This window comes from Scardinius erythrophthalmus (assembly GCF_964197995.2).
Source record: "Scardinius erythrophthalmus genome assembly, chromosome: 17".
Classification (NCBI taxonomy): domain Eukaryota; kingdom Metazoa; phylum Chordata; class Actinopteri; order Cypriniformes; family Leuciscidae; genus Scardinius; species Scardinius erythrophthalmus.
In genome coordinates, this window is record NC_138237.1 from 12,710,002 (window position 1) to 12,737,673 (window position 27,672).

Genomic DNA, 27,672 nt, shown 5'->3' on the forward strand with positions numbered 1-27,672 from the left:
GGAGGAGGAAGTCTTCTTCATAACACTGTGGATTCACGCTTTGATGGACCATCAACATCTAACGAACGTTTTCTCTGGAAGGTGCCAGAAAGATTTTTGAGAGAGGCAGGTGTTTTTGTAAGTGGGCATTTTCCTTTCTTGTAATTCAATTAGAAATTATATTGCAGGATACCGTTTTAGTTCATATTTGGATAACTATGTGTTTGTTTTGTTTGTTTGTTCACTGAATATTAGTAACCATTCAGATATTTTTATGTAGAACATTTTAATATTAAGTATCTCATGCACAGTGTATTTTTTTTTGTTATTCCATTTTTGTTACGAGAAGCATAATAAAATATATTATTTATATAATTAAAATATAGCCTAATTGAAAAAATATATATTAATATAACATGAAATATAGTAAAATTGAAAAGAAAAAAATATTATTTTCATTTTAGGGTTACTGTTTCAATTTAAAACTTTTTGCTCGAAAGATGATCTGAAACAAATCAAGTGTCCAAATGTACAATCAAATGATCTTTTATCTAGCAAGTTTATATAAGGACAGTAATCTAACACTATCTTTTACAAGCGTAGACAAGATCTAGCTTTGCAAAAAAAACAAAAAAAAATTGTGGAGAGAAGAAATAAACACTTCCTAGTCAATCAACACTTCATCTTACATAGAATGTGTTGTATTCTATGAGACTGTAATGCATGTTTAGGCATCATTTGCTGTTGCTCATACTTGTGTGGTCTCTCCTAGAAGCAGTCACAGGAAGAAGACCATCACCATCTCCTCATGATGCATATGAACAGCTTATTGAACCGATGGATTAAGTATTAATAGTTTTATGTGTTCTTTTTTTGTGTAAGAAAGGACCATGCAGAACATATTTTGGCTAACTTTATGTGCAGGCCATATGTCGTATCTCCGATATTTTGTTTGGACTGAGATGCATATGAACCTTCTAATAGCCTGGGTTAAAATTAGTTGCAAGTTAGGTCAGAAGATTGGATTGTGTTGTATTGCAGCGGAAAATGACGGCGTCTGCCCAGCTGTTACCAAATGACGTCTGAAATTTACTGCAGTTGGCAAATATTCAATTATAAATGCTGATGAATACGAATATACTGTCACATGCTGATAGATGATGTGTTTATGTCACTGGCTGTTCAAATCATGTGCGTGTGACTTTAAAAATTATTGACTAAAAATATTATTTCTCTCTAATGTATTGTCTCCTATATATCTATCAAGAGGATTTATATTATATTGTGTGACATCTGACACATTGTGTAGGTGTGAAGGTTTGTTGAGAGGTTAGAGAGTACGAATGGAAATGTACTGTAGGTGATAAATCAGATATTTATATCTACCGAGAGATACAGAGACCGCAGGGTGATTACCAGCACTGTCAGTTTAGCACAAACTGAAACATTGCAGGATTTTACGAGGTTTTACACTTAAATCAGTTGAAAAAAATGACTGGTTTTGATTTGCTCTGCTATCAGTTGCTTTACAGGAAGCAAAACAATAAATGATTTCCCCATAGACTCTATTGTAAGGGCATTTCTGTCAGTGCATTTTTTATTTGTTTCTTGTTTACAAACTGAGAGACAAATCGAAATTAGTTTCTGTGCGCTCATGAAGCTGTCGAATAAGCACTGAATGTCCCTATACTTTTAAACAAAATTCAAGTCAAGATGTCTATTTATACTCTGGATCGAGCTACCAAAAATTCCCCTGATATTAAATATTTTATGTTTTTTGTAAGAAGTCTCTTATGCTCACTAAGTAGCCTATGCATTTATTTAACAAAAAAAGTGGTGACATTGTGAATATTGTTACATTTTAAAAGAACTGTTTAATGTCCAGTCTTCAGGGTCACAAGATGTCTATATATTTATACAGGCAGTCAGTTTGTTTATATGTCCTATTGTTGCTTATGGGTTTTGACAAACTATAGATACATCTCATACCTGAGGTCAGTTACCTTTTTGACAGTTATGTTATGTCACCCAAGAGGGGAATAAAGTTAGTCATGAATGATTTGGACAGCATGTCCATCAGTTACTTTACAATGAAAGTTGTTGGAATCACTGTTGACTTTCGCATTTGTAGTGGAAGATCTCAATAGAAGGTTAAAGGTCATCTTTGCAGTGCAGGCTAAACAAAGAGAACAAGGGGCTTTGATTCATTATGACTGAGTGAGCCTGCTAATGATCTCAAGCTGCAGCTATAATCTCTCTTTTTGATGTAATTAGAATACAATATCCTTTGTGGAAAATCAGATGACCTTTTCCCTCACGTTTTGTATATTACCGACTGGAGCTGGTAGATCCATCCGTAAACATGCAAATGGAGATCAAGTATCTTTAAACCCTTGTACATTGGAAGTCTCGTTTTCATATGTGTGGGTGACTTTGCTGGAAAGCCTAAGCTTTTCTAGTCGCATCAGTTTTTAGGCCACACTGTGATTTGGCCTTTCTGAATTTGGTTTATGTAGTTCTCTACGGTCTTTCTTCAAGGCTTTATTTGATGTGTCTGTCCTCTTGATAGTCTGGTAAGACCAGCAGATATGTGCTTTTTTCTCATGTCAGGTGCTTCAGAATCTTCACAAAGTGTGGAATTTCACAGAATGATGTTTTGGTATGAACCGCACCCTCTGTGTGTGTGTGTGTGTGTGTGTGGTTTAGATAAACCCTTCGTTATGGGGATGAAATGTCCCTACAAAGATCGCAATATCCGAAATCCTTGTCCTAGCGGGGAAATGTTTTGGTCCCCAACAGGAAAACAGCTTAAAAATCATAGTAAGAGAGTAAAATGTTCGACCCGCAGGTCTTCCTCAGGCAAACAACAAGTACACAACTCAGCCAGATACAATTTACATAAACGTGATCCGTCACAACTGATCTAATTATTCACCTCATTAACCCAATCATCTAACAAAAAAAAAATAAAAATCCAAAATAGTCACCAATATATAAAAATAAGTTACACAGAAAAAAAAAACCTAATTTATTCCTCATGGTTGGTAAAGCTGAATTTTAAGCTGCCATTACTCAGTCTTCAGTGTCACATGATCCAGTGTTTTTTCTGGATTTTTGATGATTATGAAGTTCAATCGGCATTTATTTGAAATAGATTTTTTTTTTTACAAATGTTTTTACTGTCACTTTGAATCAATTGAAGTATCATCCTGAAGTATTTTTAATTTCTTTAAAACAAATCTTACTGACCCCAAAGTTCATAGTGTATATCACTGTGAGTACATGAGTCAGTAGTGCCTGACCTCTCTGACTTCACCGCACCAGCTTTTTCCAGTGTTTGCCTGAGCTCAGCTATCCATGTCCTGCAGGGTGACTCCTTTACTCTGTTTATTTTGAATGAAACGGATAACCTGTCATTACACCCTGAAGACATCTGTTTGTTCTTGAACCCCATGTAGTTTTGACATTAATTGATACTTAGACTTGGCAACATTCGAGTATCCGACAAATGATTTTTAAAGGAGAACTCCGGTCAATTTTAACATTGAGCTAATTTTTTTGTAAATTTGGAGTGCTGTCAGTACAGAGAACAACGACAAGAATCGGTGTTGCCTACACCATGTTATCCTCTTTTTAAAATTTGCACCCTGTTGACTTCAATGGGGCAAGTTTTAAACCTGCTTTTAGTAGTTTAGTACCTATGATCACGCGCGTGAACTCGACAATCGATTACTGTGGCCTTCGACCGAAAACAGGAAGAAAATACAGGTATGTGCGCTGGCTGAATAAACATCATTTTTATTCATATCTTTCACATCTACTGCAGTCAGATTCACTCGTGTTCACTCAGAAGGAATCACTCACATTAGCTGTGCACTTGTAATGACACATCAAGGATGTTAAGAGGCTAAAAGCAGGTATTACACGTGCCCCATTGAAGTCAACAGGGTGCAAATTTTAAAAAGAGGATAACACGGTGTAGGCAACACCGATTTTTGTCGTTGTTCTCTGTACTGACAGCACTCCAAATTTACAAAAAAATTAGCTCAATGTTAAAATTGGCCGGAGTTCTCCTTTTAAGAACGTTTTCTACATAATTTTATACTATCCTTTCACTCTGGTTGTGCTGTTTTCTAACATTTCCAAACCACTCCAACAAGACCTTTTCGGTATTCGGTTTGGCTCGACCAGTCATGGTGAAGTAAAAGGGGGATTGAAACAATTAATCCTAAATTCCAAAAGAAGAAGTAACTATAACTACAGTTTGTATACAACTAACATTAACTAAGATACTCTGCCAAGTCTTTCGCTATTCCTCGTTGCTAGACTGCACAGCAGCTCTGCATAATGTTAGGAAAGAAAATGTATTTTCAACAATGTTCCTGATCACATCCAAGTCCAACTTTAACAGTTTGCGTCACATTTCAGTGTGGATTGTTGTGTGAACCTGTCAGAATGTAATGCAGGCCTTGCAAGGGAGTTTGTTATGGAAATGCTTGAAGCAGTGCTAACTATATAATTAATTTGAATAATCATTTCACATGCAAAGCGCTAATTTACATATAGACGTCCATAAAGACACAGCAGCAGAAAAGAAAGCATGTTTAATTCTAATAATCAGAGAGGCTAGAAAATGGTCATGGAAAACTAAATTACCACGGTTTTTAGTGCAATAAACTTTATTAGCATGCAAATGTATGACTGGACCCCTATAAACAGTCTAGAAAAATAAAAAAGCATGTCATTTTTGTTATGGAACAAACTGAATCAAACTGGATTATTACTAGTTTGCAGTTTGGTTAGATATCCATTAGCTGCACTGATATTTGACCTGCATTTATAGGAGTGTCTCTGTCCAGAATGCATTACTCATCACACCCGTCCTGTATGTGTAAATTATGCATGTGTCGTCTGCATTACCTATGATGAGTGAGACCTGCTTAACCCACGCGTGACTTCAGGGTTATTATCGGCCAAATGAAAGCACTTAGAGTTGAGATGTTACCGATCTGAAATGACAGATTTTCACGGCTTGTGTTTTCAGTAACCAGCTGTGAGACGACATTGCACTGAATATTCTAACAAATATGAAGCTTTGGGATGAATCTAGCCAAACTGTAATCTTCATCGCCTCTTTTTTTCTCACTCTTTCTGTCTCATTCACACACTCTCGAGCTCACGTCATTGAAAGCAGAGGGGATCTGACCCAGATAGTTTCAGTTGCCACACAGACATAAGGAAACTTAATAGATCTCCAAAGGAGAGCATCCAAAGAGACACACACGAGAGTTCTCGCCTTACACTGAATTATTTATTATGTAAATGACCTGTTTTAACCCTTCAGTTGTTTTAAATGCAAAAGCCCATGTTTTTTTGTTTTTCATCTGTGGACTTTGAAGAGTTTTGATAATCACAGTACCTGAATGCCATATAGGTTGTGTGCCCACCAAAGTGTTTCCATATGGTAGGGTATTTTTTCAGTTGTTTTCAAAGGTAGCGACGTATATTTAAAACGCCAGCAGCATGATGAGGCACCAAGCATCTATTTCATTCTGAGTGCTGTGCTTTTGTTGTTGTTGTGTGTTGCCGAGAGTAAAAAGTTGAAAATGTTTTGGTGGACCCCAAATGCTAAAGACTATGTGATTTCGCAGATAGTTTGTTTCTGAATATCAGGGCCTTGTTTCACAGACAGGGCTTAGTTTAAGCCAGGATTAGGCCTTAGTTCAAATAGGACATTTAAGTAGCTTTTATAAACATGCCTTAGAAAAAAACATTACTTGTGTGCAAAACAGTGGCACTGACATATTTTAAGATATATCAGTGCAAGTTGCTTTCAGTTAAAACAGCTCAAACATGCATTTTAGTCTGTGAAACTGTGGGTCTACACAATGTAAAGTACTTTCTCTGGCCCTTGTTTCGGATGAGGAGATGGCTGAACCACGTAGAAAGTTGTCATTGTACACCGGTGGCGGTGGTATTAGTCCCGCCTCTCCTCCACTGTGATTGGGCGGTTGAGTAAAAAGTGACAGTGATGAGCAATGAGCATTGTGTTTCACTTTCGGCAACAAGAAAAAAACCCCAATGTTGCTGGCATTTTGAATACGCAGCGCTCCCATTGGAAACGTTTTTTAAAAATATGCTGGCCTCAGGAAAAAACACTGTTGAATAGACACACTGTAAACCACTTTTTTTTCCCAATCCCCCCAAAAATTAGCCTGGCAAGCCAGACCTACATCAAGATGTTAGGTCTGGAAACTCACCATAGTCACGGCTCAATCCGAGGGGCGGGATAAACGGCTGTCTTTCAAATTCCCTCTGCACGCAATAGGACAGCGCTTCAACCAACCAGAGCGTTTTCCCAACAGCGGAGCTTAGTTGATAGATTCAATTTTTGCCATATCTGGCCGGCAAAACGACGAACACATCTTCCTTTTTTTAAGAATGACTTAAGTGCCGTTCTTTGCTCTTTTCTCAAAGAAAAACTTAACTCCAAGTCCTCCAGAGTCACGGCCAAAGCCGATTCGAAAGACCGTTGTTCTCCATCAGCAGCCGCCATTCTTTGTTTTCAAGTAGCAGCAGCCAGGTAACCGTCGCAACTCTGTCGTGTATGTTAAGCCCGCCCCCGCCTACTCTATACACAACGTGATTGGCCTGACCCAATCTGGGTTTTTGCAGCGAGAAGGTTTATTGAGAGTTGCTAGACTCAGCAGACCCTACTCGCTAGACTACCCTGGCTGCGAAATACATTTTGCTGCCACTAGGGTGCGTCTAGATTTCTAGGCTACCCAAAAATGGCTTTGCCTCAGAATTTGACCCTTTATCTTTCTTTCTGTTTTTTCATTTTTTTCTTTTTAAGTGGATAAAGAGGTGTTGTTCACCATTCAGCAGGAGGCCTGTTTCTAATTTCTTCCTCTCTTTCCAAGGTACAGATCAAGCGAGAGCTTTGCGTCACAAAACATCTGAATCCATTCTACACTTGTTTGTTCTTTCCATGTCGTGTCCATGTCACACTTGGTCTTTCGACTCCCTGGGTTGCTAAACCCCTCAAAGACCACGTCACTCGATCCTACGTTCACCATTGTCAGGTGCATGTGAGAGAGGCAAGGTACGTCTGGCGAAGCAGGTTTCAAGTATCACGCATAACGACAATGACATTCGAGGATGGCGTTAAGAGTCAGTGCATCCGTGTGCGTGCATGCATGGGTTTGTGCGTGATAGTACAAGATATCAAATTTCAGCCAGTTATGTATTGGCAGCAATCACTCACTCTCTCTCTCTCTTATCATACAGGATTTGTGAGTTTCTTATCTTATCTGTTGTTATGTCAGGTTTGATGGTTAGGTGACCTGTCTATCTTTGAGTGCTGTTTACTTTATATAATTCTGGTAATGATCCCTTTAGATGATAACAGAAATACCAAGATTTAGACCCTGATGGATCTTATTACATCTTACGTACATATGCCATCATAAAGTATTCATGGAAGTTTTTGGAAAAATGCTTTTGTTTGTTCACACATGAAACCACACACAAGTGCAATGCGGAAGCATTTAATATCAACCAAACGTGAAAAAGAAACGTTTCAATCAACACCTTTTGTTAGCATAAGTGCACTCAACACACACCATGTTTTTTCCACAAATCATCCTTACATACAGTATTGTGCTGGTATTGTAATGCAGGTGTATCAGATGGAAATACCATGGTATTGTGTGAAACAATGTAATAAAGTTGTGGCTGATTCTTTATTGTTAATATTTTGCAAATTTAGAATAATTGTAAAGTCATCAAAGCTATGAAATAACACTATTGTAATTATGGGAAATATATAGTGACCAAGTATATCTGGAAAGTATTTATTAGCCTAAATTTCACAGTCGCCAAGCGCCAAATGCAAGTTAAAAATTGGCATGACGAGAATATGAAACGTTGTCACTCGCCAGTTGGCCAGTAACATTTTTATGAATTCTAACAAGCCCACGTCAAAATCACAGACAAATTCACACAAAATTCTATAAAAAAATAGCGAGTTTTTTAGTAAACATTGTCGGTTATGTCTTAAGTATCGTAAACAGTTGAGAAAGTAAACGCATGTGTACAAGAGCATTCGCTCTTAAAGTGACAGCAGCCTAATATTCCTGCTGCTGTCTGTGTTTTTAATGTTAATCAAACAACAAAGCACAAAGACAAAAATCACTGACTGCTCTTGACTAAATAACTTTAGTCACTTTAATAAGGGTTAATTAATAAGGATGTTTAATACAGTGAAGACAATGCAGTGTTATTTTACATTTGCTTAATTAAATTTCTGTACCTGAGAATTGTGAATTTTCACTGGTATCTAAAATTTTGGTGTCAATACTGCCTGTTTTTGCAAAAACTTGGCCGGTAAAAAATATTTATGGCCGGTAAATTTTCTTAAGTCACCGGCACTAGCAGATGTGGTAAAAAGTGGTAAATAAATCAAAACCATCTAATATTTGAGCATCTTCTTTGTTTAATTTCGAAATATTACATATAAGAGATTAGATCAAATAATTGATTTTTGTAAATACATATTGCACTAGTATTGAATGATTACCATATTCATATACCATGGTATTTCCATGTAACTCAAAAATAACTTTTGTATTTTCACTGTGCATGTCCAAAATAAACAATAACAAAGTCATTCTGATGCTTTGTGGGTAGTACATTGTAATTTGTAAAACTCAAACAACGACAAGCACAAAAACAAGGTCAAAACAATTTTAATTGGCAGCTTTGACCAAAAACTTGGCCAAAACATGTTGATGGACTAAATTATGTATCTTGTAGACAAACTTCAGAGCAACACTGCAAATCCCTTAGACTCTCTAATGACTATAGCATTTTCTCCATATGTGTGGCCAGCTAGTTATCTAATCGCTGTTTATGCTGAGCTAACACTGATATTATATGAACTCTACTTTACAGATCTTTCCAGTGCGGCAGCAATGCCTCATTGCCTTTGGGATTATTGCAACCGATACAGAGCTTTGAATATCTAAGCCAACACATATGTAATACAGTGCGAGGGAGTGTGTTGGTGTCAGTTGCCTGGGGTCATTGACTGGTGTGTTGGTGGCAGCTGATGGATGGAGGTTGTGGCAGGATCATCACTGAGAAACCCTGTAAGGATGTTATGTGTGGAAGCCAGTAAACATGTTATTGGGCAGTTAGGACACCCGGTGCTCTGGGCACCAAAAATGACGCGTTTTCAATCGAGCAATGATGTAATCTCCAGCTGACACACTAATACGCAACTCAATAAAATGTCTAGATTATCCGCACTATGCACACATGTACACGTAGACTTTTTATTTGCAAGCCGTGGTCTTTATAGATCTCATGGTCAGCCACAAGTTTATGCTACTGTAGCACATAAAGGCTTGCACAGTGTATGGCATCATCTACACCAAGCATCAGGAGAGACATAAATAAATATAAACTTTGGCTGGCCCCTTTTTATTTAAGACCAGAGTCGACATTTTGACATCATGTTCATCCAGTGAGGTCATTAAGAATCGACGAAACTGATACTGATAGGTCACATGACACTGTATGTAGTTTGTCCGGATTCCATTCATACTATATAGAACACCAAAAACTGCCTACTGAAATAGAAAGATGTCTGGCCAACGAGTGACCAACCAGAGGTTCTTTTCAAGTTGGGTAAGTTTGAAATAGGATATAACTCTGACAACAAAGTAAATTCTGCAGGTGTGCTCAAGGATATCTCCTTTACTTGTTTCTCAAACAAAACTCTTTCTTGAGTATGTTTCAGAGATTTGACGTCATCGCGAACTCCTTGAAGTGTATCATCCTGTTACCTCGTACAACTTGCATGCAGTAAATTATGACTATAGTAGAGGTGAACGATATAAACAAAACTTTATATTATGAGATTCTTACAATTTAGGTTGATATCAGTATACTGTATATTACGATATACACATTTCTATGGAAATGTTTTTAAAAAGTGCTGAAATTATTGAAATGAAAATCATTTGCAAAGTAATTGTAGACCTATATCAATAAAACTGAACTGAGCTGGACAATGACATCACTGTAAACTAAATTAATAACTGTTTTACAACGAAAATTAACCATCACTGAACCTACTTAAGCTGGACTATGATACTATTTTCTTCTAGATCTGCTGTACACCCGAAACAAACTTTTTTGCATTATTTTCCTGTTATCACTGTAAGGCTACTTTGTTTGAAACAATCTGTTTCGTAAAAAGTGCTATATAAATAAAGGTGACTTGACTTGACTTGATAGTTCACCCTCAAATTAAAAATAATTTATACCCTTAAGCTGCTCCAAACCTGTATGAAGTTCTTTCTTCTGCTGAACACAAAATAAGATATTTTGAAGAATGTCCGTAACCAAACAGTTGATAGTAACCATTGACTTCCATAGTATTTATTTTTATTTTTTATTTTTATATTATGGATGTCAGTGGTGCCCATCAACTGTTTGCTTACTCATATTCTTCAAAATCTATTCTTTTGTGTTCAGAAGAAGTAAGGAATTCATACAGGTTTGGAAAAACTTGAGGGTATAAATGATGACAGAATTTTCACTTTTGGCTGAACTGTGTTGTATGATTGAGATTTTTGTTAAGGCTTTGCAACTACCCACATGTCTTGAAAGTATTGTATATAGAACAGAATTATTATTTGAGGTTACAGCTGGAGAAAAGAAATGTATCCTGAAATATAATAGAGTTGCGAAACGGGTACAAAAAAGTACCAAACCAAAGTACCAAAGGATAAAGTAATCTTTTTCATTGTCTGTTCTTGTCATTTTTCATCTCGTTTTTTCTTTTTCATGTATCTGTGGATAATCCTCCGCATAGATGCAGTGTTGGGTATTAGGATTGATCTCAAACAATGCTGGCTTTACTACAAAACTGGTCTTACGTCATATGAGTAAGGCGCTGTTTATGATGAATTGTTGGTGCATTACAGAAAAATCATCAGCTACAAATAAATCTCGCTTACTTTGATTGCTCTACATCCATTTCTGCAGTTTAAAACTAAGCTTTATCTCTGTTGCTTCTGCTTTTTTTGTTGCAGATGAGATCTCTAAGATGTGTGAGGTAGATGAGACTCCGGAACCGGTCAGTCCCACGCTGCTCAGCGAGTCCACAGACACCTACTGCCAGACCGACTGCTGGCACCCACTCCGCACCACCGTCCGCAAACTGGAATTCTGGGAGGACTTCAGCGCAGAGCTTATCGGAACCGGCTTCTTCTCTAAGGTCTACAAGGTAAGGGTTTCCTGTCAATAATGGAGGAGCAAAAACAAATGACTGTTTGGAGATGGAAAGTTTGCAAAAAATTGCTAGAATGTCCTAAAGGCAGCATGTAAAAATGGTGATATTGAACAGCACAGAATCTGATTAGATAATCTGTCCTTTAGCGAATGTGCACTGATTTAATCAAAGCTGTGAAAATGAGGCACAACGAGATCTCAGGCATTCAAGATAAATGTTTTTGTTCCACCACTTGCTGCCTTTCAAGAGCAAAGGTTTTGTTCCATACCAAATCATGCTGCCAAATAATTTAACATTAATTTTGTCTGGAAGTCACGGCCCTATTAGTCCTTACAACAGAACTGTACAGACATGACGTGTCTGTAGTCGCCCAAAAACAAGCTACATCCTGCAGACGGTTTTTAACCCAACAAAGAAATAGAGGTTAACGTCATGACTGTCACCACCCAGTCAAGCTTAAATGCTCTTGAAAGCCTTCACAAACAAGAAAATAACTAGGTGATTTAAAAAAAAATAACTGAGGAATTACATTTTGTTTACCACTTTTTTTTTCACGTTACTTTTACCTCATAAAAGAAAATAAAGTAGACCTCACAAAAATGCCCTAAGGGGATTTCCAATGTGTGAAACCCTTTGTACTTGATATCTTGAGTGAAAGAAAGACTTTGCTGTGGACTAAGCTCACATCAGAGCTTTACAATAGCACAGTGATAGAACGTAGAATGTGATAGATACCGTGTTTAATATCAGCGCGCACAGAGCATGAAAAACTGTGGCACATGCCTCGACTGTGAGCATTCTCACACCACGGGCCAAGAAATCATGAATTTATATTCTATGTAAAGAACATTGTGTACTAAAGGAAACGAGCGCTGTAAAGGAAGAGGATTACCCCAGGGGAAAATAAGAGGGATGCTCCTTTTTGTTGTGAATGTGTTTACAGAATCTCAGTGAAAGAAACTCACAAGTGAATATGCTCTGTTGTTCTCTACCGCTCAGGTGATGCACAGCACTACAAAAAAAGTAATGGTGGTGAAGATCTATAAGAACGACGTGGATCAGAACAGCATTGTAAGGGAGATCAGTCTACTCCAGAAACTCTCCCACCCGAACATAGTGAGGTGAGCCGCCCCTGCGCACACGATTAATCACTTCCATCAATCCCACGCCGGCCTGATGCTCATAGCGCCCACTCAGAACATGGGAAGAAAACAACTCGGACTCTAAATAAAAAAACCTGACTGGGTTCAAATTTCTTGACTTTTAACAAAAGTAACCAATGATTGGCTACAATTTAGATGATATTCTGATATTAAAAGCATCAGCATTTGAGATTGTAATGCCTATAACACAGCCCTTGTTTTAGTTACTGAGCTTTAGTAATGTTTGCTAAACCAAGCATCATTATTAGTACTGCTTGTAAGGATGCATTATATATCTACACTATATCAGTTTTTGGCAAGTATTAGAGATTTTTAATTCATTGGTGTCAGGCATTATTGGATATTTAAAGGGATAGTTCGTTCAAAAATGAAAATTCTGTCATCACTTACTCACTGTCAAGTTGTTCCAAACCTGTGTGAATTTCTTTCTTCTGCTGAACAATGAAGAAGATATTTTGAAGAATAAGGGTAACCAAACAGTTGATGGACCCCACTGACTTCCATAGTATGGAGAAAGGAGAAAAAAAAAATACTATGGAAGTCAATGGGGTCCATCAAGTGTTTGGTTACCGATATTCTTCAAAATATCTTCATAAATTGAAAGAAATTGATACAGGTTTGGAACAACTAAATGATGACAGAATTTTCATTTTAGGGTGAACTATCCCTTTAAATGTGCATGTTAAATTCTAATATTTTAATTCAATATATTAACTTCAAATCTTAGTTAGTCTTCAAATCTTAATAACACTGTTAAATATAATCTTTAGCAAATTTCCTTATGAATATCAATTTTTCATACTGTATAATGCTGTGATGAATAAATTCTTTCGTAGAATGTGAAATGATTGACTTGCTATATTTGTTTTATTTTTAATTTATTTTGGTAAAATAGTATTATCAGACATTTATTAGTTATCATTCATAACATGAAAATAATGACTGATTTTAACATTTCTATTTGCTCATACTTAGGGAGTAAACATTTAACCCTTTGTATTCAGGCTATAGTATTATAAAGGCTTGAGGTGGCCTCATGCACAACCTAGCAACCACCCAGAACACCCTAGCAACCCAATAGCAACTAAAAACTACTATAGTATCTGGTAAACACCCTAGCATTAAGGCAGCGAGCTTTCGATAGACACTCACATTTGGTTGAAAATGTAAAAATATAGCTTAATTTGCACTTCTAAAATGCTTGAAATTAAGTTTTATTTCACTTACGAGCTTTAGAATTTATCTCAAGTCAATTTAAAAGGGTTTACACAGATGTATAAAGATTTGTCATAGCTAATAAATGTTCTAAAACTAATTTTCTTGTTGTAGGTACCTGGGGATCTGTGTCAAGGAGAACAAGCTGTACCCAATTCTCGAGGTGGGTGACAACTTTTAGGATTTAGTATACACAATTACTGTATCCAGTACACGCTTTCTCAATGGGCTGCCCGTCAAATCTTATGACACAACCAGTGACTCACCATCTTGTTCTACTAATGTGTCAAGACAAGAGTATATCATTTTCTATAAAGCGAAAGTTTTCCTGCTGTAAAAGTGAGTTGCGTTTTCACTGTATAAATCAGGTCAGGATTGGAAGTGTTTTATAATCTCATGTGCTTCCCTCCTCCTCTTCCTCCTAGTATGTTAGCGGAGGCTGTCTGGAGGAGCTGCTGGCCAGAGATGATGTCAGCCTCTGCTGGAGGGAGAAGATCGAACTGGGCTGTGATATCAGTCGAGGAATGGCCTATCTCCACTACAAGAACATCTACCACAGAGACCTCAACTCTAAGGTGTGTTGGCAGCCTTTAGGGATCAAAGTTTACCAGTTTATGGCAAAGACGTGTTATGAAACATCACCTTGCAGCGTCCAACCTTGATTTGAAGGCATTTGAGGCCAAAAACACGCCTTGCAATTATAGATAATGACAGACATTTCTAATGCCACTTTAATGAAACATGCACTAATGTTTTTTCACTCTATTAACTTGCCTGACTTGACCTGAGTCATGTTTTGGACACGTATTCCAGTGTTTAACTGGTAGTTCGTACACTTTTCTTGTGTCCCATTACTTCCTTTCCCATATAACATAGCTGGCTGTGGCAAAGACTTTTTTATTGCTTTGGTACTTTTGGTACTTTTTTATTGCTTTAATTTCTGATAGTAGTTATGAGATAACCATAGTATTATCTCACACAATCTCACTCAAAGTCTGTGAAGATTTGCATACTTACACAGTGACCCAAAAGTTTTCTGGATGCTTTAGTAACACTTAACATCTTTTAAAATAAAATGATTTTAAATAAAAGTGAATTCACTCTTTTTTGTTATTTTTACAATTACCTTTTAACCAACTAAAGTGAAGTTAGTTCTAGGAATAAGGTCTAGCATTATTTGCTTGCTGATGCGTGCTTGTTGATATTATGTTATCTAAATTTTGAATGAATTTCAATGCATAAATGATGCATTTTAAGTGTGGTATATTTACAAAAAATATATTTTTGACTCCCATTCACTTTTGGATACTTTAAATTCACATTTGAAACTATAAAAATATTGAATGGCATTTTGTAACAAATAGTTTTTTAATGTGTGAAACTCTGTGAGATTGATAATATCTTAAGTGATAGGCTTTGGTTAGGTGTAAAGTCATATCTGAGATTTACTACGGTTATGGTTTTCCTTTGTCCATTATGAGAACACAGAAGCAGAGTGATGGAACGTAGATAGCAAAACACATGTGACCATTCTCACACCATGGGCCAAGGTATTTCAACATTTTTTTGTAAAGAACATTGTGTCCTAAAGAAGACATGTCCTGTAAAGGAACAGGATTAGCCCAGGGCTTCTTTCTGTTTTTCTTCTGAATATTTTTACAGAATGGTACAGGTGCAGTAAAGAAAAAAAAAATGAGGAAACCCTGAAACTCTACTGTAAATACACTGCCGTTCAAAAGTTGTTTTTTTTTTTTAAGTTTCTAAGAATCACCAAAGCTGCATTTATTTGATTAAAATATTAAAAACAGTAACAAACAAATATTGTGAAATATTGTTATAATTTCAAATAACAGATCACTTTTTAAATATATTTTAAAATGTTATTTATTCCTGTGATGACAGCTGAATTTTCAGCATCATTACTCCAGTCTTCAGTGTCACATGATCCTTCAGAACATTACACATTACCCAGCACATAACATTACAATAAAAAAAGAACATAAATAACTTAAAGAGTACTGACCTGTACCACCTGACTGCTGCAGTTCATTTAGACGTTGATAGTGTTGGCATTGAAATACATAAATTCGAGTCACGAATCACTCCAAGTATAACGTCACGGGTTTCCATCTCTTCCAAATTACAGTATTTATGGCATGAACGCAGCAAAAGCTCGTTGTTTTGGTTCAGGGGGAACTGTAAAAGCTGCTGTTTCGGTTGCGGTGCTCAGTGACTGACGTCTGTCTAACTCTGCATAGCATGAAATGCGCTGATGAAGTGTGATATGTGCGCGAAGGTATGGAAATACATATGGTGACTGGCAGGTAGGACATCGTAGGACACCGGACCGAATGCAATGATTGGACAAAAATGTTATGGTCCTACACCTTCCACAGATGATATATATACTTATAAATACATTTAAGCCACTTAACTTAGGCTATGTTCACACTGTCAGTCCAAATCCGATTATTTGTGTATCCTATTGGAATCTGATCTAAAATGATTGATGTCCACACTGTGTATTGCAACTGTTCAGATCTGATTTGTGTGTCCATGCTGGTCTTTCTTTTTCTGGAATATCTGGATTGGTTTCTATGGCAATGGTCTTGTGTTAACAACAACCGCAACATGGAGGGGTTTGCAATACAGATGTTGTCTTATTTTTTACCGCATGACAACGTGTATCCGCCACGCTGGACTACTGCGTCTTCTGAGGCAGTGGCAGAACCGTAGGAGGCTGGTATGAGTGGCTTTATTCTGTGCTGTCGTCTCCACCGGTTTCAAAACATGTCTCTGTTACATTGTCTTCTGCACGTTCGGCACTTTGCAACAACACAACCTTGTTTCTGCTACAGCTTTTTCAGCATGTTTCCAATAACAACATCTGACGTTTACGTTTTACGTGGTGTGGGAAAGTCGCATAAATCACCTAAAATCCGATCAGAGCGGTCAGACTGAAACGGATTTCCAGAAATGCGATTTGAATAGGATTTCAAACCACATATGTTTTTTTCCAGTTCACACTTGCTAATTTTGATCTGATTTCAATCGTATGCACAAAAACAGATTTGGACTGACAGTCTGAATGTAGCCATAGTGATTGCCATCAGAATGTGAAGAAACTTTCAACCAGCATAACAAAACAAAATTCTGGAAAAAATCGCCAGCCCTGCCTTTAATGCATTCTTGCCAAATAAAGTATTAATTTGTTAGACCCCATACATTTAAATTGTAGTGTACATGACGGGTCACTAATATTGTTAGTGAAGTAGACAAAAATACAAAAGTGTTACTTTTTGGGAAGGGATCCTATAAAGTTCTGAGCTGTGAAAAGCAGTCATGGTCTTGACAGATTTAACTGTGTCTGTTGCCAGGCTGCAGTGAGCAGTGAGCACAGGACTGTGTGTTTGAACAGAGATGAGGAGGTCAGACCTTTATTATGCTAATGCTGTACCCAACATTCACCATTTCATAAACACCAGACCTGTGACTGCTTTTCACCTCTTTATTCTTTTCCTTTCTTCTCGCTCTCTCTATATAAAATGGCATGCTGACTCCCGTCCACTTTCAAGCTTTTATCCTCTCACCCTGCTCACACGCACACAATTTTACTAAAAACAGACATAGCCTTAGCCTTGTTATTTTTGAACAGTTTAATATTGGATTTGAAAAAAAATAGATTTCACACACTAGAATGTGAGTGGTGGTTGCTAGGGTGTTGCTATGTGCGTAAAAAAGGGTTTTGAATGGTTAATCACATTGCTTCTGTATGTGGTTGCTAAGGTGTTCGGAACCAGCCAACAAAAATGTTCTACGTACTTTTTGTTGACATTAAGTTATGAATACGCTATTTCTGGATGTTCTCTAAATGTTTAAAACATCCTATTTTTTTTAAAGGTGGGGTAAGCGATATTTGAAAAACGCTGTTTTAAAGTTGGTCGAACCGACACAACCAAACACAACAACAAAAGTGTAGCAAATCGGCATTAGGGGGGCGTATGACGGTGGAGGAGAGAAAACGAGGGAGATTTGAAGAAAGACTGTAGAAAGAGAGATGGCTGAGAGACATTACAAAAGTGAAAAGCTCATAAGAATATCACTGAAAAATGAAGGGTTATGAGAACATTTTAGAAAAGCTTTCCAGCGCTGGACAGAGCTAAGGCCTGAAAACAGACGCAGAGTTTGCGTTGATTCCGTTCCATACGTGAATATCACTGGTTTTGAGTGTCATTGTTTGTCTAGAGCTGCTGTGCTGTTGGCAACTAACAACGAAGTCTCGCATTACATATGTAACAGAGGCCAGCTAGTGAGAGTTGTGCAAGCTGATGACTGCTAGAGAAGGTGTTTACTGTTTAGCGTCCTTGTTAGTGCACCCGCCGGCTATCGCGGTTCGAGACCGACTCGGAGCAGGGCGGTTAGGATTGGAGGATGAGCTTTGGAGGTGGATCAATGAAGAAAGGGGTGGGTTTGTTTAGGTTGATTTCAAATATCAAAAATGTTCAGCAACGACTTTTAGAAATAACATACTGCACCTTTAAATGTTTTAAATACGTTTTTTCTTAAGTAAACGTTGAAAACATGAAGTGAATGTTAAATTTGATCATTTTGTAAACAATATGAGAACATTGTTTGAATGTTCTCTAAACCATCTGAGACAAAAAAAAACATTAGACTAACATCCAACTATAAAGTTTCAGAAAAAAATTGCATGGAGGATGTATAAATAACATTTTTGTGCTAACATTTTGATAATGTTATTGAAGACTTTAAACGAACATTCTATTAACGTTACTAAAGGAATGTTTGTTCATAACTTTGGGAGAACCTTGCTAGAATGTTAGCCAAGTTTTTGAGAATGTTCCCTGTTAGATGGGGCATAGCTAGGGGGTTGTTTACTGGCCCGAGGGATTTTTCTTTTTCTTTTTATCATCTGCCAGGCAGAAAACATAAATCTGATTAGTTAGAGAAGTAATAGCACACCTGAACAAGCCACATGATTTGTGATATTTAAATCCATAGCACAAAAATCACTACACATTATTTATGTGTGTGCTTTTATCATGATGTTTCTATTGACCATTATTATACATAGTTTTATTATTATTATTACTAATTATAATCATATTTTGCCTAAACCTATTCCTAACCATGAACACACTCAGACACACAACCTCTCCATACCACGCAATCACCCACCACAGTGTTGTTTTCTTTCACTTTTCTTGCAATGGAGCTGACTTTAGCTTCATCTAAGTGCATTAATTGACGCAAGGATGCCATTATCAGTGTGGGGTTGAATCATTACTGGCTTGCTTATATAACACGACAAGTTCAAGTTTCTGGTTCAAGTGTGGTTGTATATCTGCTTTTTGTCAGTGGGTGTATTTAAAATACAGGGGTACTGTTACTGCCACACATGAAACCTCAGAGCCTGATACCACACTCACAACTGCATTGCACATTCTCATTGATGTCTTATTGATGTAAAGCTCTACCTGATGCTCTACTGTGTGAAGTCAGAGAGAGTTTGGTCTCTTGTGTGTGTAGATGATGCTTGTGTAATGAAAGCCTAGCTGGATGCCTCTCTCATGTGTGTTTTCTCAAACTATTCAGCATCATATTATTTATCAATTTGTGCATTTCACCAGAGACAAATTATATTTCTCACCTTTCTTAGGATCATTGAGACCCCACGAGGTGAGATCTTGCATGGAGCCCCAGTCCGAGGGAGATTGACAGTCATGTTTAGCTTCTTCCATTTTCTAATGATTGCTCCAACAGTGGACCTTTTTTCACCAAGCTGCTTGGCAATTTCCCCGTAGCCCTTTCCAGCCTTGTGGAGGTGTACAATTTTGTCTCTAGTGTCTTTGGACAGCTCTTTGGTCTTGGCCATGTTAGTAGTTGGATTCTTACTGATTGTATGGGGTGGACAGGTGTCTTTATGCAGCTAACGACCTCAAACAGGTGCATCTAATTTAGGATAATAAATGGAGTGGAGGTGGACATTTTAAAGGCAGACTAACAGGTCTTTGAGGGTCAGAATTCTAGCTGATAGACAGGTGTTCAAATACTTATTTGCAGCTGTATCATACAAATAAATAGTTAAAGGGGGGGTGAAATGCTCATTTTCACTCAATCTCCTGTTAATCTTGAGTACCTATAGAGTAATATTGCATCCTTCATATCTCCAAAAAGTCTTTTGTTTTATTATATTTTTAATTGAAAGATAGGCTGTACCGAGTCTTTCCGGAAAAAAACGAGCGGCTGGGGGCGGGCCGTGTGGGCGAAGCTTAGCTGTGCTAACGCGCCGAGCCAGTAACAACACACAGAGACATTATTTGTTCAACAGTTCTACTCACCGTTCCAACGCACGACCGCGAACCTTTGTGACTGCTCGATCCTTAAGCATTAGACGATCTGCAAATCCGTCGATGTGGGCTTTGTTTATAAAACAATCATCGTCGAAATGCAGGGAACAACGTCTACACAACTCCGTTTATGCTCAGGAAAACAAACTCCATCCACGGGTTCCTTAACGCTGGGTTCTTTGGGAATCTGTGCAGGGTTGTCTTGCCCTGGCAACCAAAAACACACTTCTTTGGTGACATTGACTTCCCAAAAGCCGGGCAGGGCGCTTTGATGGCGAACTGCTTTCACTCTCTTGCTCTGTTCTACGAGTGCGCGCGCGCCCGCGATCTTACCGGAGAAGTGCCCTTAGAACCCATATAAGGAAATTCCGCTCTATCTTACGTAAGACAGAGCCATACTCGAAAAAAACTTTCCGAAACTTGTGACAAACCGGAAGGAGTATTTTTGGAACAAAAATACTCCTTCAAACGTACAACTTAGTTTTTGAAACTTTGTCCATGTTTAGCATGGGAATCCAACTCTTTACCAGTGTAAAAAACTCAGCATGCATGAAATAGCATTTCACCCCCCCCTTTAAAAAATCATATATTGTGATTTCTGGATTTTTTTTTTTTAGATTATGTCTCTCACAGTGGACATGCACCTACGATGACAATTTCAGACCCCTCCATGATTTCCAAGTGGGAGAACTTGCAAAATAGCAGGGTGTTCAAATACTTATTTTCCTCACTGTATATATTTAATTATGACTAAATGTAATTATTATATAATTATATAATCTAATTATATATAATATAATTTAATATTATTATATTATAAAATATAATTGAATTTAGTCATAATTCAAATAATTATTATTATTAATAAACATTTTTCACAATACAATTTATTGCATAGAAATATATATTATTAGTCCAATCTGATGTCACAGGCGTAACTTTCTGTTTTAAGAAAGAAAATAGAGGAAAATAGGAACTATAAAGTTCCACAGCTTTGACGACCAGGTCAGATTTGAATAGATCAGGCAGGTAATGACTGGATCTTTCTTCAGGCTCTAGCTGGATTTTGTGAAAGAGAAGCAGAGTGAAAGACAACATTTCTTAGTGCTCATCCTAATCCTTTTATTGAGCAATGCTGCCATCCTGTGGTGTAATTCTGTAACTGTGCTTGGTAGTTCTGTTTTGAAAAATAACAACAGATCTCTCTCATCAGCCAACTCTGCAGAGCTGCTTTATAGATGAATTGAAATCATTTAATAATTGATGATCTTTTCAATGGAACTGACTTTAGCTGAACAATGACACTATTTTCTTTTAGAGCTGCTGTACAGCTGAAATGAACTCTGAGTGCATCGTTGAACCATTTTCCTGTTATCACTGTAAAGCTGCTTCAACACAATCTGTTGTATAAAGCACTATATAAATAAAGGTGACCTGATTTGACTTCTGCATATCGTTTTGGTAATCTGAGATGGAGAGAAATCTTCCTTATTGTGTTGTGCTTTACTAATTTCCCACTACTTTCTTTCCTCAAGCTGCAGTGATAGCCATGAGATAAATATCTCAAACTGTGATTCATGCGACAAACTTTATGTGTAATCTGTTGTTTTTGTTGATGCAGAACTGTCTGATCCGCGTGACCTCGCGTGGCAGGGAGGCATTGGTCACTGACTTCGGGCTGGCCAGAGAGGTGGGGGAACTGCCCGCAAATGAACCAGACAGGAAGCTGTCTCTGGTGGGCTCGGCCTTCTGGATGGCCCCTGAAATGCTTAGAGGAGAGCCGTACGATCGCAAGGTACTGAGAACCAAATACAAATGACGACTTTGAAAATGAAAACGTAGGATATTTGGATATTCATGGTTGAATAGTCTTTTCCCTGAAAACTAAATTAGTATTGATTTACTGACAGATTTCACATTAATCCATAACCTTTTGCAGTTGCATCTTAATTAATGAACCTTCTGATTTGATGCCAGACTTAATCAGGTCAGGGCTGAGGAAAAGATTTGGAAGGTCATTTATAATGCAGTAAACTGTTTCTTCCTCACTGTGAGGAGTAAAGAGAGAGGCAGTGCTGGTGCTGATGTGATTAAAGACTGAATTCAACCTCTGCTGACTGGCCGTTTTTTCCCCGTTTAATCATAGGTTGATGTTTTTTCTTTCGGGATCATGTTGTGTGAGATCTTAGCAAGAATCCCTGCTGACCCAGAAGTGCTTCCCAGGACACAGGTAAATACTCAAAGCCATCAACCCTCTATCGCATACATTAGGAAAGCAATGCTTAAAAAATGTGTTTACTTTTCTTGTAGAAAATGGCCATCAATGATAAAATCCACAATTTTTTTTTTGGAAAGTCGTGTTTTGGTGGCAAAATTGTTATATAATGGGAAGAAATAAAGAAATACATTTTTACAAATGTATTTAAAGCAGTATGAGTTAAAAAAAAAGTGTATATATAAAATATAAATGGTAAAAAAATAATAAAATGGTTGTTTTTTTAGTATACTGACATCAATAAAAATACTACAAAATACTAATATATTAATACTACAAACATATATATATATATAGTATTTTTTATTGATGTCAGAATAGTAAAAAAAAAACAAAGAACAATACTATTAAACCCTTTTTATTAAATTATTAAACATTAGTGCAACAAACTTTCACTGCTCTTAGCTTAATGTTTTCATCATTTTTTATAAAATCTTAAGTAAATACTTTAATAATAAATAATGCAAAAATTATTAATAAATATCTGATGTAGTAGATATGCTGCATCCATATCCACTGCATTCATATTCATCCCACTGTCGTACAGTGTTGCTTCTGGGCAAAAAAAACAAACAAATTCAAGCAATTCCTCATAACATACAAATAATTTATGACTATAAATATTTTAAAATGAAGTTTATTCACTAAGACATGGATTATATTTTTGATGCATGAAATCATGTCCTTTAAATCGATTTATTTCAAAAGATTTGTCCATAAATGAAGGCAAATGTGTTTTTTCATTTACACTAAATCGTTACACAGAATGCATAATTTAGTACTTGCATGAGCTCTGGGATGGTTACAAATAACCCTTAAGAGAGGCTTGTTATGTCACATGAATTAGTATGGTTCTCTTTCCCGCACTGGCGATAAAAGTAAGCTCAGACAGAGTATTTGCCCTCTGGTGTACAGCAGTGTGGTCATTTACGCTTCATTAATGCTGATGGACAACCGATTTTGTCTGGAGGGGAGAGAACAGATAGATCTGATCTTTGTCAAGGGAACCATCGCACGGACATTTAGATTCTTTAGTATGGATTTATTCATTGTGTTCTTCTACCACATCAAGGATAATGATTTTCTGGTCAATCTACTTTTTCACTGTAGTTGTTAATTTATGTATGAAGCTAAAGACACATGGTTATGTTGAATACACTACTGGAATTTGGAATAATTAAGATTTTAATGTTTTTGTATTTTTCATCAAATACTGTAAATGCAGCCTTGGTGAGCATAAGAGACTTATTTCAAAAACATTGAAAAATCATAATTATTTCAAACTTTGACCAGTAGCATATATATATTATGTACCAGAGTTGTACTGACACCAACTATAAACATTGTGGAATGTTCATGTTGTCTTGCAATCGTCTGGTAAAATATAGTTTGTTTGTAAGGTTTGTCTTGCAATCGTCTGGTAAAATATAGTTTTGTTTGTAAAGTTTGTCTTGCAATCGTCTGGTAAAATCTAGTTTGTTTGTAAGGTTTGTCTTGCAATCGTCTGGTAAAATATAGTTTTGTTTGTAAAGTTTGTCTTGCAATCGTCTAGTGAAATATAGTTTGTTTGTAAAGTTTGTCTTGCAATCGTCTGGTAAAATATAGTTTGTTTGTAAGGTTTGTCTTGCAATCGTCTGGTAAAATATAGTTTGTTTGTAAGGTTTGTCTTGCAATCGTCTGGTAAAATATAGTTTGTAAAGCGTTTCTTACAATCTCCTGGTGAAATATATAGTTTATTTTTAAAGTTTGTCTTGCAATCGTCTGGTAAAATATAGTTTTGTTTGTAAAGTTTGTCTTGCAATGGTCTGGTAAAATATAGTTTGTTTGTAAGGTTTGTCTTGCAATCGTCTGGTAAAATATAGTTTGTTTGTAAAGTTTGTCTTGCAATGGTCTGGTAAAATATAGTTTGTTTGTAAGGTTTGTCTTGCAATCGTCTGGTAAAATATAGTTTGTTTGTAAGGTTTGTCTTGCAATCGTCTGGTAAAATATAGTTTGTTTGTAAAGTTTGTCTTGCAATCGTCTGGTAAAATATAGTTTGTTTGTAAAGTTTGTCTTGCAATCGTCTGGTAAAATATAGTTTGTTTGTAAGGTTTGTCTTGCAATCGTCTGGTAAAATATAGTTTGTTTGTAAGGTTTGTCTTGCAATCGTCTGGTAAAATATAGTTTGTAAAGCGTTTCTTACAATCTCCTGGTGAAATATATAGTTTATTTTTAAAGTTTGTCTTGCAATCGTCTGGTAAAATATAGTTTGTTTGTAAAGTTTGTCTTGCAATGGTCTGGTAAAATATAGTTTGTTTGTAAGGTTTGTCTTGCAATCGTCTGGTAAAATATAGTTTGTTTGTAAAGTTTGTCTTGCAATCGTCTGGTAAAATATAGTTTGTTTGTAAAGTTTGTCTTGCAATCGTCTGGTAAAATATATTTTGTTTGTAAGGTTTGTCTTGCAATCGTCTGGTAAAATATAGTTTTGTTTGTAAAGTTTGTCTCGCAATCGTCTGGTAAAATATAGTTTGTTTGTAAAGTTTGTCTTGCAATCGTCTGGTAAAATATAGTTTGTTTGTAAGGTTTGTCTTGCAATCGTCTGGTAAAATATAGTTTGTTTGTAAGGTTTGTCTTGCAATCGTCTGGTAAAATATAGTTTGTAAAGCGTTTCTTACAATCTCCTGGTGAAATATATAGTTTATATTTAAAGTTTGTTTTGCAATCTTCTGGTAAAATATAGTTTGTTTGTAAAGTTTGTTTTGCAATCTTCTGGTAAAATATAGTTTGTTTGTAAAGTTTGTCTTGCAATCTTCTGGTAAAATATAGTTTTTTAAAGTGTTTCTTACAAGCTTCTGGTGAAATATATAGTTTGTTTGTAAAGTTTGTCTTGCAAACTTCTGATATAATATAGTTGTAAAGTTTGTCTTGCAATCTTTTGGTGAAATATACTTTGTGGAATGTTTCTTACAATCTTCTGGTGAAATATAGTTTGTTGGTACAACAAACCTAAAATTGTCCTACAATTTTCTGGTTAAATAGAGTTTGTCTAGACTCATCTGACAACACCACATCTTTTAGTATGGAGCATTTCCATGTTCGTTCAAAGGAACGAGTGAAAAGAAAATTTACATTAGTTGTTTTGTTTTGTTTTTTTACATCAAAATGTACATCATTGTGTTCACAGGACTATGGGCTAGATGTGGAATCGTTCAGAGAGCTGGTGCACGGTTGCCCAGAGCGGGTTCTGCAGCTGTCGGCCAGCTGTTGCCAGGTATGAAGCGGTGTGTTTAATATGGCGTGAATAGGAATAACACCTGCCAAGTGAGAGATTTCACCTTCAGCATTCACAATGTGGCAGCCCAAATCACCTGGTTAACTGCTTTGAAGATGTATATATAGCAGATTCAATGAAACACCAAAGCTTAACCAGTATCTTTCTTTCTCTCAGATGGATGCATTCCGAAGACCTTCCTTCACTGAGCTTCTGGATGAGCTGGAGGACATCGCCGAGACCCTAGAGCCACCAGGCCACAACCTAACCACAGGGTGATCTTCTTAAATCCCTCCTAACAAACCCCTGGACTGAAGGATTTAAGGCACTGTACTGCATAAAAGTATGCAGCAGTGGACCGTGACTGGCACTCTGTTCTCCCAAGAGTAGAACATACAGGGGAATGTCTGGTAATTGAGGACAAAACCACTCAACTGAATGTTCACTCAATAACCAGTTCTGGACGCCCTGCCTGCAGCCGTGACACTGAACGATTGCAAGAGTCCAATTTAGAGGCTGAAATGTACCTTTTCTGTTTTTTTTTGTTGTTTTTTTTCAGATAGATGAAAGTAGTGTGATTCATTAGGGACCAACTTGTCAATTTCTTTTTTTAAAAGACCAAATTCAACATGGACCAACCCGTTGATTCCTCGATTGAAGGTTTCAGGAAAATACAATATGAGCTTACTTTTTTGATAGCTGCAAAAAATGTGTTTAAAATAAGTATATAGCACAGGTTGCACAAACCTGGAACAAACCAAACTAGAGAAATGAAGGTGTGCTAGATTTAATTTCACCTCTTGCCTTTATTGTTTAAAAAAAGCATATTCCATCAGTACATTTACTGTACCAAGTAATTGCACAGTTGCTCATTTGACATGCACTGTTGATGTCACCCATTTTTGCCTTGTTGTGCTTTCCATGTCACTCATTTTCCCAGTGTAAACATCTTTAAGATTAATGGAGCTCTAAAATATCCAAATAAATTTCTCAAAAATGTGCTCGTAGAAGAGACACTGTTTACACATAAATAATACATAGTGTATTTCTGAATAAAAATTCAGTTCATTTAGGTGTAACTGCTGAATGATCATACTAAAAATAACAGTACAAAGCTGTTTGTTAATGTACTTTAGTAAAGGCTGTGGATCACTATTTTCTCAGGTCACACAGGGGCTGTGAATATTCCTGTATTTGTCTTGTACTTTTTCCTTGTAGATTTGTTTGTATAGCCCTTTAACTAGTGTTTCTAAACGGGAATCTATTTTGTTTACTGAATCTAATTGAGCAGTTTGTATTATTCCTGACTATATTTGTGTAGGCTACATGGTGTTCGGTTACGTTCAAATATGGGTTCAGTTATATTTCTAGTTTATTAGTTACACCAATAAAAGCATATTGATTCGTTTTTAAGTCTTTTGACTTTTATGAAAACAAGATCCATCAAAAATCAATATGTCCTTTTTAAACTCATTTAGAGCACATAAAAAGATCTGCTTAAAACAAATCACAACAATAAATCAATATGCAAAGTACTTAAACGTGATAAAAACAAGTCTGATTTGTGTGATGCTATGTTAATGGAGCATTGCTTATTTTTGTCATTAGTATTCAGGTACAGTTCAGGGGTCCGGCTCGGTTTCTCAGATACAGGCGTCTGCATTACTGCCCTGTACTCTGCTCTGTAATTGAGGTGACTTGGAAGCCACGGATTTACCGTTCTGACAATGGTGTGTGCTCGAAAGTTCGATCCTCGCTGGGCTTCTCCTGTAAGAGACATGGCCTGGGTGATGGTAATTTATGATCAGGGAAAATCCATTTGGAGGCCACCAGCGGTGTGAAACGAGAGCACTTGGTGGTAAACAGTACATATGATTTGTGACAGAATCGTTTACAGCCAGCGGAATACGTGACAGGGCTCCCTGCGAGGAAATGTACGTTGGTGACGGTAAGTGGGTGTCATTTCTGCTGGGAAATATGTTCCTATGGCGGTTGTAAATGACCCTGGTGTAAATGACCGTGGCAAATATATGGACGCAGGCCTCGTTATATGAGAAATGCAATCATTGTCTCTCAGAACAAGGCTGTCATTCAAGTGATTCATTGAAACACAT

The 27,672-nt window shown here is 36.8% G+C and overlaps 1 protein-coding gene across 3 annotated transcripts; it reads left to right on the forward strand.

The window, feature by feature from the left end:
• Nucleotides 1–26,969, forward strand: LOC308705744 (dual specificity testis-specific protein kinase 2). Of its 3 annotated transcripts, none has more exons than XM_081390914.1 (10): nucleotides 1–117; nucleotides 752–825; nucleotides 11,085–11,278; nucleotides 12,284–12,405; nucleotides 13,777–13,825; nucleotides 14,088–14,237; nucleotides 21,655–21,828; nucleotides 22,180–22,263; nucleotides 25,472–25,558; nucleotides 25,736–26,969. In XM_081390914.1, exons 3-10 carry the CDS (start codon nucleotides 11,099–11,101, stop codon nucleotides 25,835–25,837), a joined length of 948 nt encoding a protein of 315 aa, XP_081247040.1. In that variant the 5' UTR covers nucleotides 1–117; nucleotides 752–825; nucleotides 11,085–11,098; the 3' UTR covers nucleotides 25,838–26,969. The 3 variants fall into 3 exon arrangements, with proteins under 3 accessions (XP_081247040.1, XP_081247041.1, XP_081247039.1); XM_081390915.1 differs by having other exon boundaries at nucleotides 755–825; XM_081390913.1 differs by lacking the exons at nucleotides 1–117; nucleotides 752–825 and adding an exon at nucleotides 3,988–10,937.
• The last annotated feature ends 703 nt before the right edge of the window (nucleotides 26,970–27,672 follow it).

Excerpts from the sequence above, each read along its gene's own strand:
- LOC308705744 (XM_081390913.1), top strand. The coding sequence starts at position 10,865 with ATGCAGTGTTGGGTATTAGGATTGATCTCAAACAATGCTGGCTTTACT. Across the intron at positions 13,826-14,087 it reads AGCTGTACCCAATTCTCGAG|TATGTTAGCGGAGGCTGTCT; the intron begins GTGGGTGACAAC and ends TCTTCCTCCTAG. Across the intron at positions 21,829-22,179 it reads GAGAGCCGTACGATCGCAAG|GTTGATGTTTTTTCTTTCGG; the intron begins GTACTGAGAACC and ends GTTTAATCATAG.